This window comes from Poecilia reticulata, linkage group LG12 (assembly GCF_000633615.1).
Source record: "Poecilia reticulata strain Guanapo linkage group LG12, Guppy_female_1.0+MT, whole genome shotgun sequence".
In the NCBI taxonomy this organism is placed as follows: Eukaryota; Metazoa; Chordata; class Actinopteri; order Cyprinodontiformes; family Poeciliidae; genus Poecilia; species Poecilia reticulata.
The window spans coordinates 17,661,042-17,677,529 of NC_024342.1; the positions used below are offsets into that span (position 1 = coordinate 17,661,042).

Consider the following 16,488-nt stretch of genomic DNA (forward strand, 5'->3'; position numbering starts at 1 on the left):
ACAATCTTAAGCTTGTGAACAATCCTTACACCAAGCAGCGCATACACAAGTGTGATCAACAGTGCTAAGACCCTTCTCCTGCCTCTGATTGGTTGCTTCTGACCATTCTGTGTATTTCTGAAGATAGTAGTAGCAATAGTGGCAATAGTTTTGAGAAATATGTTTAAAAAAAACAACATATTTTTTAGAAAAGTTACATACTGCAGCTTTAAGAGCACTAACCAACTGCAGGCTAGCTACCTGAGCAGATATCCTGACTAATTAACCACCTTATGTTATTCTTATGTTACTCTTTAGACTGTAACATTATGCCCAGTTAGTCGAAAAAAGCAGAAGCAACAAGAGGTTCTTCACTTTGATTGTGCTAAATATTTTGGTTTTGATTTTTGGTGTTAATATTGTGAAACTATTCTTTCTCACGATTATCATGCTTACTGTGAGAATGTCACGTCAGCCCAGCCCAGCCCACCCGTGATTCTGCTGTTTGAGCTTTCTTACGGCCGCAATTCAACAACAAGTGCAGCTAATGCGACTGATCTTACATCTGACTGGGTTTGTGGTTAATATAGCATCCCCTACTTCTAACAACGTGAGAGCCTCCTCCTAACAAAGAAGGCACTTTAGCCTATTGAGAGGCAGACTATATCAGCGGTTTTACGTACTGTGGCACATGCAAAACACTTAATATGAAAGGTATCCCTTTTTCATCCACGTCTAATCTGTTTAGATGTTGAGAAACTGCTCATATTCAGGGGAAGACAATATCCGTTGTTTGTTTTACCAATACCTGATATGTGTGGGTTACATTTAGTTCACCGTTCTTCATTCCAGCAGTGCCACGACTCAAGCCACCTACTTGCAATTTTATCTTATTGATGTGAGCCAGACTGTTTGCTGCTCCTTCAAATAAAGTAATCAACAAGCGTAACGCTGGGTTGGTTTTAATGTCAAAGAGACTAGATACAGACAGCACATTATCTGCACAATCTCGGCTTCAGATGTTTTGTTTGTGGTGTCAGATCAAATAGTAACAAATGCAAAATATATAAAAAAAACAAAACAATTAAGTTCTGTATGAAATCGCATTGCACTTTGTTCGCGCAGCAAATATACACAGTTGACGCTCGTCCTTTGTTAGCGTCTAATTTGTGTTTGATTTTTTCTTTAAGATAAAGAAAAACGAGATCGTCTGGAGCAAAGTCTGTGCAACTAACACTGAGAAGTCACCAATTAGAACAGCCAGTGGCAGAAATAAGACCACGCATCGACTCCCTCCCTCCCCTTCATCAATTAACCCGATGAAATCAAATTAACCCACAAGGAGCCGTACTCCCCTATGGCATTTTGCAACACAAATCAAGAGCAACGCACATTATCACACACGGGAGGCAGGGGGGGAAAAAAGTGATGAAAAGCACAACGTGTGTGAAAAAGGAGGTTTCTGTGTGGGTGCTGTGGACGCCAAACAGATGCCTTCCCTCTACCTTCTGCCGCCACCTTTAAATGTCCCCCACAAAAACAAGGGGCTGTCATTTGATCTGTGCTCTGCTGTAGCATCCAGCTCTGGGAGGTGAGCAAGCCAAGCGACCTAATTAGAGCGAGCGAGGGTCCCAGGGGCTGAGTGACGGATAGACCTGCCAATCACACGGCAGAAAGCCCTTCGCAAAGCCACGACTTCTCTCACCTGACACAAAGAGAAGCAGGCAGAAGGAGGAACAGTGGCGGAGGAACCAATAGGATGCCACGGCCATTAGCAGAATAAAACCAACTGGAGCATCGGGGACAGTCAGGTGGTCTCTGCTTAAATTATTCACGTGAAAATAAACAATTTTGTCGTAATTTTTTGTTAAACTAGAAGCAACGAAGGGAAGAGAGCTGCAGAGGAATAAATAAAAACCCAGAGACACAAAGAAGAAAAACAAGAAGAGAGGGAAAAACAGTTACTAGGCAACATAAAACATCTGTACGAATTCAGTAAGCTCAAGTTTAGAGATTTCTGTCTCCAGGGTTACAGTAGAAAAATAACACCATAAGTCCCTTACTGTACTCTAAAAATCTGTGCGTGTGTACTTGTGTGTTGGCATTTCTAGGGCAGAACAAAAAGCTCAATTTGTTCTCCTGCAGCTGGAATTCATGAGCTCAAATTTACCAGATGATTATGGCTTCATACAGCAGGATTACTGACTGAGAGCAGTTAGAGAACTGCTTAACTTGTGTTTAAAAATTACTCTGGTAATTTTAGTCCAATAATTGTGCAATTAGCACTGCATGGTGGCTTCTGAATTGGCCATAAGAAGCAGCCAGTTTTATTGTTCTTGAAACTGGGCAAATGGAGCAGAAGCAGAATGAAAAATGTCTCATTTGGCTTCTAATTTCCTGCATTGATTTTTAATTTCTTTTTCTTTTTCCGCTGCAAAATAATAAAAAATAAAAGACAGCAATGCAAAAGTCAACATTTAATTTTCTTTTCTTAGCCATCAAAATATCAGTAGAAAAACTATAAATAACCCTGTGTACGAGCATGCAGGACGTAGCCTGGGCCGGCCTGTCAACATCTCCGCAGGTCACACCTGAACAAGTTCCAACTTGCAACTCGCCTGACTGCTGTCTCAAATCTGTTGTTTACTTACTAACCAGGAGTGGCTGCCAATCTGAGCTTTAATGCTAGAAGTTATCTGCCGAGCAATACAAATATGAGAGCAGTCACACAGCTTATGCGCCTCACAATATATTATTCCCAAGACAACTTTGGCTGCACTTGTCTGTGTGGACCACCTTAGAAAGTCCAACTTCCCTCTGTCACGCCTGTTCAGACACTTCCACAAAAACCTGTCTGCGTCTCTATTGTCCTGCACTGCCCATTCATCCTGTAAAGCAAGCCAGCACTGAAATAGAGCTGTACAAATTTTCATTAACATCTGAAAAATCATGAGCGTCTGTCTAATTCACGACGGGAGAGAGCGCCATTCGGCAGAGCAGAGAGAATCAATGCAACACAAACGCTTGTGAATCAACCGTCTGTGCATAATGTGTTTGTTCTCATCAAGCACCCGTCCGATCGGTTGCGGATAATCTCTCAATGGAAGATCAACATGTGATAATTAGAATTTGCAACAGCACGCCAGGCAACGTTAATGTTTTCTGTTTCTCTCCCCCCTCTCTCTCGTTCCGCAGCACTGACATCCTTTAACCTGAGAGCGCTGCTAACTGCTGCTGAATCCCAGCCAGCCATGATATCGGCGAAGCTGTCTGGCTTGCAGAAAATATTTGCCCAGTTACAAGCGGGGCAGGATCTCCCTTTAAAGAAATTCTCCCTGTCGATATGTGGGCAGTCAGGTGAGGAGACTGAAAACAGATCTTCTGCAGACAATTCCCTGAGTTACTCCTGTTTGATGGCGAAGAAATACCCAGATCTACACATTTTATGGTTTTAGAAAGTGTCTTTGAAAACAACACTGAGCTTCAGGAATTTGGCCTCATTAGAAGGCAGTGTAGCAACACCTTAAGCAGGGCCAGCCTGGCGTATGAGCAAGCTTTGCTACTACTTAGGCCCCCCGCAGGTTCCAAGAGAGATTCTTCAATGATGCTGTAGACGTATATAGGTGTTGTAAATGTTTAATATCAGAAACTAAATGGGACAAAATGACTGAAAAAAGGTTGAAAGGCAAACGAGAGGAGACGCCATCAAAAAAATTTTTTTACGAATAAACGTTTTTCTGATATACTTACTTAAGGTAAAAATAAATTGATATTTATTCAATGTGCATATCAACAAAAGCCTGCTTGGAGTTCTGAGAATTATTCACACATATTCCAGTTTAATGCAAGAAAATCAGTGAGATTTGATAATTGTTGCACACTATTAGCAATACAAGCCAATGACAATATATTTCTCAACATATTCTGAATTTGAATAATGTAGCGGCATGTTTACTAATGGATGCATGGAATAACATAAGTTATTGAATGTAAGCCGTCAGTAATGTCAATAAAGACCTAGCACTTTGTATTACGCATGAGGCAGCAGTATTGGAGTTAGAATTACAACTTGTACATTAAAAATAACGATGCTGACAAATAATATAAAAAGATAATTTATTCAACCGATAAAATGGAAAGCTCAACTTATATGTCTTAAACCCTGCCTTGCGCTGGAATAAGTTAGATATTTCACAGCATATTTTATTTAGCATAAATAAATAAAGCAACATCGAGTGATATTAGCGGTTAGTATGCATGTCTGGCTAACGAGCCGACTTTCTCGCTTTCGCAGGCATTTGATGGCACCACTTCCCGCCCATTCCTGCCAATCCTCGTTTCACACACAGCCTTCTTTCGCCCTGCACACATGCTGAAACACCAGCAGGCACTAAGAATAGAACACAGCTGGCACTGCAGGGCTTACATATTTCACACTCAAGCCACCATGCTGAAAAAAAAAAAAAAAAGGAAAAAAAAAACACCAGCCCATCCTGTCCCAATTCCAGCTCCGGGACCAGCGGTGGTTCCCCTCCCGTCCCGCGTCTCCTCCTTCCCCTCCCTCTCTCTCTCTCTTCCCACTCCGCCTTTGAACTGTTCTTCACCTCTGTGGCAGGGCTCTGACAAGCCTGCTGCTCAGATAAGATCCATGACTACGCTCCGGAGAATTTACTAGAAAAGAGATGTGTTGTAAAAACAGAAGTGAGAAGATCCCGGCCTTCCTGTTTCCAGCTTACACTCCACCCTGTTTCTCTGACCCACGGCGAGGCTGACTCACAAATCATTTTCTTTACAGCAGCCCGAATGCCTGTTTTTCTCTCTCTCTCTCTCTCTCTTTCTCTGAGTTACAGTGTTCAAACTGTCGGGATGTTCTCCCATTGCGATGACAAGGAATTCCCACAGCAGTGACAGGGGCAGATTAGTAGGAGGACCTCATATATACTCAAGGTGAAGCCAGCTCTATCTGTCTGGACTGTAAGCAAGCAAAGCCAAGAGCACAGGTTGGGCGTAGGGGGTGGATTGTTTAGTGCGAATCAGCCAGATGGAGATGCTCCGCGGGGCATGCAGCAGAAGACAAAGATGCTGCCTTGGAAACCTGCACTTTTTTTGTTCCCTTGACGGTGGCGCGGTCTCAGCGTCACCTGTAATCTACACCGTCATAACATTTACATTTCAATCCAATTAAAGCCGAAAACGCTCATACCAGCAACTGGTTCAGAGTGCTTGCATTCAAAATGGTATAATTATTTGAATACAATCATTATTATGTAAACTGTATTAATGCCGCAGGTGAGGACGTACAAAAAGCCTTGAAATCACTAATGGATGAACAATGACAAGCTGGATAATGAATTATTGATTTTCACTCCTGAATTACACTAAATACAAAGATTTCTTTTCACTGAAGGGGGAAAAAAAAGACTGAAAATTCTTTGTGCTTAAGTTGATAATATCACAATAGGCACAAGAATGGAGCTCAATCAGCTGGCATTACCAGACATAACACCAGTTAACGCTTCTGAATGAGAAATGTAATTAATAGATGAATAATGACAAGAAATCTAGGAGGAAAAGCCAATATTTAGACTCCAGCATTGCATCATATTTTATTTGATTTTACCAAAGCAATGTGTGCATGGAATCTTAAGATAGATTTTTTTTTAATTATTATTATTATTCTAAATCATTTTTTAACACAAAACATATAACAGTTGCTTTCCAAGCATTGAGCAGAGGTAGTTGAATCCCCCTCTGATTTGAGAGGTTGTCATTATTTCTGCATTGCTAATGTACCTGCAACTACTTCTCAGCATGGTTTCTAATTAGACATGCAGATGGTGAAAAAAAAAAAAAAGACAGACACCACAACAATTTCAAACAGTGTATGGTCAGCAGTGGAGCTGGGAGACAGGTGGATTTAAAGAAGATGGGTCCACCTGCTTCATCGCTCTCGCTGCAGGACTGTCTCTCAGTCTCGGGTGGCCTACACCCAAGAGCGCATGTATAAAATAAATGAGAATGATCTCATGGGAGGCTCTGGTGACATCATATTAGATGAACAAATTGACTCTCCTCTCCAGAACAAGAGACTCCTTTTTTTCAGCTCTATTCACCTTTTTTTCCCCACCAATTTCACAGTTGTTTTGCTGCGTGCAACCTGAATGTAACCAATGAACAACAAGCTAACAAAAAAAAAAAAAGGGAAACCTTGAATCTTGACCAAACTGATTTATCAAAGCCGCTTTGTCTTGGAGATTAATTGGGCATGAGAAATAAGAGCTGCTTGAGTATTTCTTTTGCATGCAGCTAAAAAAAAAAAGCCATCGTGTCGTGACATATAAATAAATTTTCCTTACTTAGCACTGAGCATACAGACCATTTTTCAAGACAGCAGTTGCCTAACTGATTATATTCAGCCTGAATATCTCCGGTTAAATATAGACTCTTTTTTTAGACTAAGCAGTTTTACTCCTTATTGCACAATTTATAAATCAAACTGTAAATATGTAAAATACATATTTCCAAAGTAATGTGAGAATCCATTTGTCTAAAGTCTGTCATAACTTAGAGTAGTTAATTTTTTTTAGCCTAATGTTTTGTGCCACAGGCAATTTCAAGATTGCTTCTTCTTGTCCAGTACAAATTAATGTTTTTTTCAAAAATTTGTCTGTAATCCAATTTAACAAAACTTTCAGCAAAACTATTTACATTTATAACCCCTAACTTCCTGTAAAAACTGACGATAAGTGTCTTAACACTAACTTTATATTGTAAGCAGCTTGAGAAATTATGTTTATCTTTAAATTTGATTGTGGGTTTAATTTCAAGTAACAATATTTTAAATGGAAGAGGTCATTTCTATAATCCACTTTAAAAGCTCTGAAATGGCTCTATAAAAATTAACCATCTATTTGTCCATTTATGTTTTATGTGTTTACGTTGATGTCTGTTTTATCCTTTTTATTTTAGCTTCATAAACTACATTTTATAGAGCAATATTCATCAGTTTGTACCTTTTTAAAATTGCTTCTTTTACACCCAACTTTTTCCAGGCACTGCAGGAAGTTTCATGCTGACCATGCATCGAATTGCAACCTATAAATAAATGTTTCTAGGTTCTTTTTTTTTTTCCTGTAAGAAAATGTGGTTATTTGACTTCCATAAATATCAGCTGCTTTCTCTGAGCTTTCAGAGTTATTGTGGGTTGATCAGGGATCTTATTTCGTATTATTCCTAAAAAGGAGTCAAAATCAAATTAAATGGGCATGGGTGTTATATAAAGCCTAAATTTAAATTATATGTGAAATCTGAGAAATATTATGACTATGTATCTCTACATTTCAAGAAAATAATTAGCAGAGAAGAAAAATCAGCATATGGACTGTGCAAGTACTAAAGTAAGAAATGGTTTGCTTAGGGGTAAAAAGTAAAGGAAATAGCACTGGTGCTAAATGAGGTACAAATAACCAATTTAAATCAAATACATTTTTGAGTATGGCTGATCTAAGACTGGATATGCATCTTCAATTGGGGAAAACAGAGAAAGCAACACATTTATTTTTTTTTAAGTTGCCACTTTCCTACTTAAAACTTGTCATCCATTTGTACTTAGGTGATCATATGTGACTAGATTAAAATGCTACAACAGAGCCTGAAAAAAAAAACCCGAGCAAGGTAATCACTGAGACATTTTACAGCTAAATACTAAACAGTCTCAAGGTGACACACGGGTCCCCTTTAAACGTACTTTATACTTCTACACAATATGTAATTAAGATAATGGCTTTCAAGTATTTACACCTGCTATGTACTTTCCAACATTTACTAAAATAATGTATGATTCCAGCTGGAGTGAAGCAGCGCTCTACAAAACCTATTCGCATTTCTCAGTGTAAGAAAACACCTTTGTTGTGGATTCAGCTCTCCAATATCGCAGGAGCACAAGCTCATAACTACATTTCTAATGTTTCCCAGGTTTGCATTAACTCCCAATAATTCATCAGCTCAGCAAACACTCTGTCCGAGCGCTGCCTCTTTCTCATCCCTAAGCATCCCTGCACCCTCCACCACCATTAATAACGAGAGCAAATGCAAACAGGATGTATTAAAAAGGCACCACTCCTGATTACCTGCTTCTCCTTACAAGCCATGGCCACTCACCTGCCATAAATCACCACGCTGCAGCTATCTCCTCGAGCCTCATCTTTGAGCACTTTATTTCCTCGCCAGAGAGTAGCATCATCGTTATACAAGCGAAGATCGCTGTTGGGATACAGTTGGGCTAATGAGCACCTCCTAGTTGATCACATTAGACCTCTACATGAGGACACTTAATTACCAGCGTTGCACTCCGCGCACCTCTGTTGAGAGGAGAGGAGAAGTCCCTTAATTAAGGCCTACCTCTGTTTGCACAAACCTGCGTCGTCGGGACGCAGGGTTTATTCACAAGCCCAAATATGGGCGATAAAAAAAGGAGTGGTGCACGAGTGCGCGTGTGCAAAATGCAGCACGTGCTGCGTTTGTGGTACATATGTTTGTGTGGGCACCGGGATTTTTCCCTCTCCCCGCTACTTGTGTTTGTGAATGCGTCTGTGTGTGTATAATATGATGGCTGTTTGAAGTTTGTCTCCTGAGTCTGCGTGGTTTACAGTGCGCTCAGTATAAACACACACACACACGTGCGCGCGCACGCACACACAGTGAGGCTTCCTGTGTTGTGTGGCCTTTAACTGTCTCCTCCTTGCCTTTCATAATCAGCCTGGAACTCAGTGTTAAAAGGAAACCTGCCCAGTCCACAGAAAGATGTTTGTTTTCTCTGCCTCTCTCTCTCTCTCTCTCTCTCTCTCTCTCTCTCTCTCTCTCTCTTTTTTGTTCTCTCTCTCTTTCTCTCCCTCATTGCTGTCTCCCTCTTTAATTTTCTCTCGTGCTCTGTCTCGTTCTTTCACTCTCAGTTTCTTGCTCAAATAGGCTGAGGCTTGCAGTCAGGAAATGCACATCAGTCATAATACTTTCCTAAAATGAAAACAGATTCTGCTGCAGTCCTTCAAGCCTCTCGTTGAAAAACCTTCCTCCACCCTTTTCCCTCCTTCACTGCCACTTCAACTCACCAGCCCCGGCTCTTTTCTCCTACTTACAAGGACCTAGTTTGCTTTCTGTCACAGATGGTTGATCACCAGCACACAAGACAGTTGTTCTGTGGGTTGTGTGATTGCAGACGATCCAGAGTATCTTACACAGGCCTTGACAGTAATCTGCTGTTGCCCCCATAAAGTACCCTCAATATGGGCACTTATGCTTTCTAGTTAGCTGTTGTTTTTATTTTTTATTTTTTTCTTTACTGTTGTGGGTTGCAAATCAGTGTGAGGGACAAGGTTAATGCATGCTGGAATGCCGTTTAAGAGCCTGTCAAGAGTTTGCTACAAGACCTTTTGTCTAAGAGTGCAGCCATCATGACCTACAGGGAAAGGTTAGGAAGTTTCCCACCTTATCATTTGTGGAACCCTGACAGACAAAGCTAACATCGCATTAGCATATTTTCTGAGCCAGTGGGCCATCTAATGGATGGAACATGCTTACTGCGGATTAATATCATTTGAATGTTGTTGTTTTTTAAGCTTTCAAAGCATTTAATGTTGATCTGATGGCTTAAATCAAACAGCTAAAGGCTGCATGCTGGTAATAATAAGACTCCAAGAAATTATAATGAAAATATGTGTTGCGTTTTATTTTGTGCAAACTTCCATATTGTGCTTTCTCAAGCAATGTGCATATGAAAAAAATTGTTATGGCTTTTTCTTGTAATTTCAGTAGTATATTATTGCCTACTTTACTTCCTCTTGTTGTAAAATGTGAAACTTCATTAAATTCAGCCATGGACTTTGTGTCTATGTGGATTTAAAGATGCGCTTCACAGTGGAAGACAGGATGCTGAAGATCCCTAGTGTAAAAACTTTACATTTGCATCCAAGTCGGAAAAAGTGAGGGATCACATCTGTGGCTTTTTTTTTTTTTTTTTTTTAGATAAAATATATTAAATTTTATTAGCAAATTTTGTGATCAAGTAGGCCATCGAAAACAAGCAACATGTTTCTATGCAGTATTTAGTTTTAAATGGTAAAAAGTATTGAATAAAATAAAAAGAAACAAAATATCCCGCTTATCATTTCAAAGCATTAGATGACTTTATATCAGCTATAAAAAATAAATTTAAACGCTGCATGACGCCAGTAGCAAACTTCAAATAGATTTTAAGGCTAACATTTACACAATATTAATTTATGTTTCGTGAGCATGAATAAGCTAAAGACGAGGTCTAGACGGAAAAGTACAAACTTTAAATATTCCTCAGGTGAAAAAGATCTTAACCCAGATATGAGAGTCGAAAATGTTTAGTAATCTTGCCCTTGCTTGTCATTTATGCAACTTTAACTGACAACGCTTGCATGTGATTCCTGTATTTGAAAATCAAACATGTTCACTGAGACAAGTTATAATTCTGTCAAAAACTAACATCAGATACAGCATGAATGATCAAATGCTAAGTATCGTCAAACCACTTTGTGCTTCATAGAAATGTTATAAAAAATGTATATTTACAGTTTGCAAGCTGCCAACAAGAAGCTTCAAGGGGATTATGATAGAAATAGCTTAGCTGTGTTAGAACAGCTTTCTCCAACAATGTGCCAGTAAAAAAAGTGCCATGTTTCAAGATATATCTAGTAAAAACAGAACTTCACTTATAGATCAGTCTGAAATATTCAGAGTTTATTCCCAACTTAAATGGGAATAAACTCTGAATTTGATAAGCATGCTTTTAGTTGAGGTTTGGGTCAGTGCACTGACGCAATATGCTTACTGAGAATTAGGATATTTTATTTTATTTTATTATGCAGGCTAAAGATTATTTCAAGGAATTTGACGCTAATACAAAAGAATACATGCTGCTGACAGCTTCCACAGAAATATAATGACAATAGTTTAATGTGAAAGTGTGGAAAACGTTTTAGCTCCTATTTTCAAAATAAAGTGAGAGCATCACACCAAGACAATGAAGTCAGTTCAAAAATTCTGTTTTATCCTCTGTATAAGTAATCACATTAGTAGCCAAATTAGTGCAAATGAGCAAGTCTGGAATGTTATTAAACTCTGAACAAAGCCACGGCAGCTCCATGTTTAATAATCCATCTGGGTAAAACTAAAGTTGACTTAGAGATCAGAGTGTGAAATACTGGCTGATTTCGCTTTCCAAGCCAAAGAAAACTCCTCGTCCAAACCGTCAGTATCGGTTCAGGTCAAGAAGTGTGTCCATATTTTCTGATAAACACAATTGCAACAAAAGATGTTTTATTTATGCTGATTTGCCACAAATGGAAACAACTTTTTTTCTGTATTGTATTTGCAGAAAACAAAAAGACTTCCTTATTTATAAACACTGATGCCACCCCACACCACCGACCCTTAAAGTGTCAACATCAAGACACATGTTTCGCTGCTGCGTCCGTCTCAAACCAGTACACACGGTGTGCTTTACAATTTTGTCCTGTCTTGGACTCCCTTGCAGGAACCCCGCCAGTTACTAACCGCTGAGCCACTTGCCAGTCATAAATATTCTCAACAAGCCAGCTGATGGATGGTCTCTTTCACCCTCACTTTGAAAAGGATGTTCATGATGGCCAATAAAGCTCCAGTGAGTGAATGAGAGCTTTTTTTTTTCCCCACAGAGGGAATAGCCTCGGATGAGACGGTGACAAGGACACAATCACAGTTTTCGGCTGTGTCAAGCTAGGAAAATGTAAGATGCACAATGCTGCATGTGCATCAGAATCAGTGCAGAGGAATTCATGCAAGAAGTTTCTGAATAGTTAATGATACCACTTTAAAATTCCTCTCTCCCCGGTGTCAAATATGTAAATTCTTTTGAACAAAAACTTTTGCGCAAGCCTCAAAATGCAAAGAAATGAAATAAAAAGTCTCTGTTTCTATTTAAAAACATTCTCTGAGACGTATTTAAATAGCTTTGGTGTCACACTTAGTACAGTGTAACACAAGAGTCTGCTGCCGGTTCGCAACCTGCACCATCACCTGAAAAGCCCTCAGGACCCCTATGTTGTTGTGGTTCTCGGCAGCCTGAGATCAGTCTCCTGCATGCCTTTACACTTGACTTGCTTGCTGTGGTAAGACAGTTAACTCACTGATTGCAGGAGGAAAACTGAAAAACACGACGCTTTGTCTCCTGCAACCTCAAAACCAGTGAGTTCTGCAAAAAAAAAAAAAAAAGCCATGACACTGCACGTATGGAGTCCAACAGAGTTTTTTTTTTTTTTTTTGCAGTTTCCGTTTTACGCATGTTATTGTCAAAAAATGTTGACTCCTTTTTTTCTGCTACTCTTCAACACTCTTCATGTCCTGCTGAAGTAATTTCACACATGTTAACCTATTTTTTCCCCCTCTTTCTTTCAAAGCAAATGAAAGAATCCTGAGATAATAAACAGAGGCTTCCTCCTTCAGAGTTAGTTTCTTGGCTTTGCAACAGAGTTCCAGGAAGATTTCCAGCAATATGATTAAGTAAAAGTAGAGGATGATAATAACAATAAAAATCTGCTGCTTTTTGTGTCAATATATGCTTGGAACACATTGGATCTGCAAAAGCACGCAAAAAAAAACCCAATGTAATTGTCATTTGTTTGATTTTTTTTTTTTTCAATTAGGTTTTTCTTTATAGGTTGCACAGAAATGATTCATCTAACAGGTTTAGTGGTAAAATGTGATAGTTCGCATGTGTGTCAATGATTGCCCAATAACAACATCACCAATTGCTTCACCTTTGTACAGCAGGCAGACATATATAAGCGTGCCTCCCACGGTCTTATGACCTGTCTATCATAGCTGGCCAAGCATGATTTATTGATACCGTACCAGAGAGAAGATGTTGGAGTGGCAGTCCTCAAGGCTTGCCCCGTTAGCCACCCAATTCGCCGTTGCAGTCATAATCGTCCGCCTTTGGGGTCGCCAGCGCAGGGCATGTCGAAATCCTTACATCGGTATCCAAACACCGATCAGGGGTGACAAATCGGTTCCCTTGTACGAGTCTTACAAGAGCCGCGGATAATAGACTCGGGATGGTCGGTATCAGAGAATGGGCGTATTCAAAACGAAGTGCACAATGCATCCATAAAGCCCGTGCGTATAAATCCAAGCGTGTGTTGAAAGAGCGGGCGAGCGAGAGAGAGGGAGATAATGTGGGGAGAGAGGGGGGGGGGAGAGAGAGAGAGAGAGAGAGATCACAACATTGTTACAATCCAGGTCAGGCGATTCCAAATGCGATCACTGTCATATAATAGATCCATTTCAATCCACGCGCAGAGGAAGATCGGCTTGTCTCCAAATCAGTCTTTCCGCATGTAGTTTCATCATTAAATCGCCCCGATCCATGAGAAAACCACTCCTTTTCTCCTCCTTTCTCAGAAAACAGCCCAAATATGTAGAAATTCTACGCGTCAAAACTTTAAATAGAAACGCTGCAAGGGAAAAAAAAAAAAAAAAAAAAGATCAACTCAATACAAAAAAAAAGGGCAATTGCCATGCAGGATATCTGATTCCGTGTGCTCCACAAGCTGATGCACCACTTGTGATAGTTTTTGAGAATTGCATGCGCTATTTATAGCCCTTCTTTCTCTTGCCACAACCGTTCCTCTCACAATGTAAGCCAGTCTGGCTCGCACAAACAGGGCGCTGCGAGCAGGAATATTTAATCCCTCTGTTGCTTCTGAACCAGACGATCCGAGGAACCCGATAGCTGTATATATGTAAAAAAAAAAAAAATTAAATAAACACAAAAAAGAAAAGAGAAAGAAAGAGATCCACCCCCCGTCCCCTCTTCTCCTCCTTGTTCTGCGTTGCTCCTGGCGGACAAAGTCAAGCGGGTTCCCAGCATTAACACCCAAAAATCATGGGTCAAACCATTCAGGCAAGAAGAAAGAAAAAACTATTCGGACTCTCCACCAACCAGGGAAACGAGAAGCAGGCGACTGCTGTAGACGGAGGTTTGAAAAAATCCTTCCTTCCTTTCAGTTTTATATCATTACGAAACGTCCTCTCAAAGCCACAAAAGCCCCAGCGTTGCAGAAAAAAAAATGTCAGATAGGGCTTTTTTGTGTGTGTGTGTGTGTGTGTGTGTGTGTGTGTGTGTGTGTGTGTGTNTGTGTGTGTGTGTGTGTGTGTGTGTGTGTGTGTGTGTGTGTGTGTGTGTGTGTGTGTGTGTGTGTGTGTGTGTGTGTGTGTGTGCGTGCGTGTAAATGTGTACACTTCCAAGTCAAAAGTCACCCTCCTCGTCTGGCGCCGATTCTGACATAAAGATTATGTTGAAAGGCTGCAGATCGCTCCTTCACAAAGCGCGCATCATCCGTGTATTTTGTCGAGAAACCGTGCGAATGTTGATTTAAATCCTCCAACATGTGCATGATTTCCTCAACCGCAGCGGCTCCTTCCTCATTGTTTATCTGTCAGAGTGCGTTATTATACTGCTCGATGGGCGTGCGCGCAGTCTGAATGTGTCACTCTCTCTCTCTCTCTCTCTCTCTCTCTCTCTCTCTCTCTCTGTGTGTGTGTGTGTGTGTGTCTGCGCGCGCGTATGTGTGTGTGTGTGTGTTTTACGTGAGGTGCTGAAGCTTTTCTTTCTTTTTTTTTTTCGCGAACCATAGACCAGCCTACAAGGCATTGTAATAATGTAATGGCGGTCGGAAGCGTACTACAGAGACTCGCCTTCCTATTTGGCCAAGTTTGCACTCACGTGACCAAAGTCTGGGATTACAATCCTGTTTAAGTATCTGTTTGATGAGACGCTGGATAGCAAGATGGAACAGACCATCTTACTGGGAATCCTTTTAAATCCCACCTACCTCCTCTCCCCCCCCCTTCTTTTTTTTTTAAAAGGGTGTATACTTTCTAATATTTTGTTCAGTTTTCTCATCACTGCGCGGTGTCATTCTGCATGCATCAGTTACATAATATAACAGTTCTCACAACAAGAGGGTGTGAGAATAGAGGTCAGCATGACTTACTTAGCTTACACTGTGTTTCATAAGAGATACAGAATCTATGTAGGTTAGTCTCACAAGCTGCAAAATTGAAATTCACTCTGGACAAAAAGACGAGATCTCTGCTCAAGATCTGGAGTTATTCAGGACTTAAGACAATAAAACACAATGTCCATGTCTAACCACCCTGATAAGCGAATTTATTCATTAAACAAAATTAGGATTCACTTTCATAGTGGCACCCGTTAGATGAGAAATATCTTGCAACAAGTGAGCATTTTCTCTTAAAATGTGTTGTGTTAGAAGGGACAAGAGGGGCATTGGAAATTATTACAGCACGTTTGATAAAAGCTAAATTGTGATACTTATATGACCAGAGCATCTTCAAACCTGCAAATGTTGTGGGAGGTTGCTGGTCTTTAAGATTCAGTTTTAAAAGTGATCCTTGGGGTGGGGCGGAGTATTGGACTTTGTTTCACTCAGAATCTTTGGTTCCCGAGTTGGATGCTACTTTGACATATATCACCTAACTAAGCATCGTTGCAGACCTTGTGTCTTTTCAGAAACAGTTCAAAAACGATTTGAAAACAGGTTTAAGATGTTTGCTTTGTGTGCAAATTAGTTAGACCTGTGGGATAAACAAGTAGCATCTGTGGAGGCCCGACAGCCTGAGAGACTGTTACCGACCTACAGACTCTTTTCCTACGTTCAAATGTAAAATCAAGAAATTATCAACAGTGCTGAGAAGTTTTGATCACTTTCTTTTCCTTCATGCCCAGAGAGAATGGCGTTGCACCACATGATGTGAAGCTGCCTCTCCAGAGAGACTCAGTCTGTTGACAGACTCTGAATTTCAGCCGTCTGGAGCTGGAGGCTCTCTCTCTTGTCCTCCAGCAGATTTCATATAACAAGAATCTGAAGCTGGTGAAGAAAGTGCTTTGTGGTGTAGATCAGTTCTTTCAGTGCATAAAAACTTGTGTTCCTGACTTTTGCTGATTAAAGCATTAAACTTTCAATGAAGAGCTAATTACAAACATCCATCTCTGTCTAACTGTAAGAAAAACACAAGTTTATAGTTATTTGGAATTGACGGCTCATGTTTCCTGTCATTCAGGCAGGAGCAACAGCTCATTAAGATCTGCAGGTACTGTCTTTAAATAGCAGGCTATTATGCAGTTATAGATATTTGCATTAGAAATGGAAATTAAGGTGTAGTTTTTCTGAACATTAAGTAATTTCCCTACTTTTTAATCCTGTTTTCTAAAACATGTTTCCATTATAAACACTTGTATTTTTTTTTCCCCTCAAATTCATTAATTCCACATTTCATTCCCTTAACACTGACTGATTTGTTTTCTTTCACCCAAGCTGAGTAACTCTAGACTTTTTTTCTCCACATTTAACGTCTCCATAACACTTTGTTCCCTCAGCATTTAGTAATTCCATTGTTTTCTCAATGGTGAGTGATTTGGTA

The 16,488-nt window shown here is 40.1% G+C and overlaps 1 protein-coding gene across 2 annotated transcripts in view; it reads right to left on the reverse strand.

Moving 5' to 3' along the window:
- LOC103473798 (mediator complex subunit 13L) overlaps nt 1-14,145 on the reverse strand; it is a 100,056-nt gene extending 85,911 nt beyond the window's left edge. For both annotated transcript variants that reach the window (XM_008424296.2, XM_008424295.2), the window contains exon 1: nt 12,895-14,145. In XM_008424296.2, the coding sequence (XP_008422518.1) occupies nt 12,895-12,966 (72 nt within the window). In that variant the 5' untranslated portion in view covers nt 12,967-14,145. The remainder of the gene's footprint in view (nt 1-12,894) is intronic.
- Nucleotides 14,146-16,488: the final 2,343 nt, after the last annotated feature.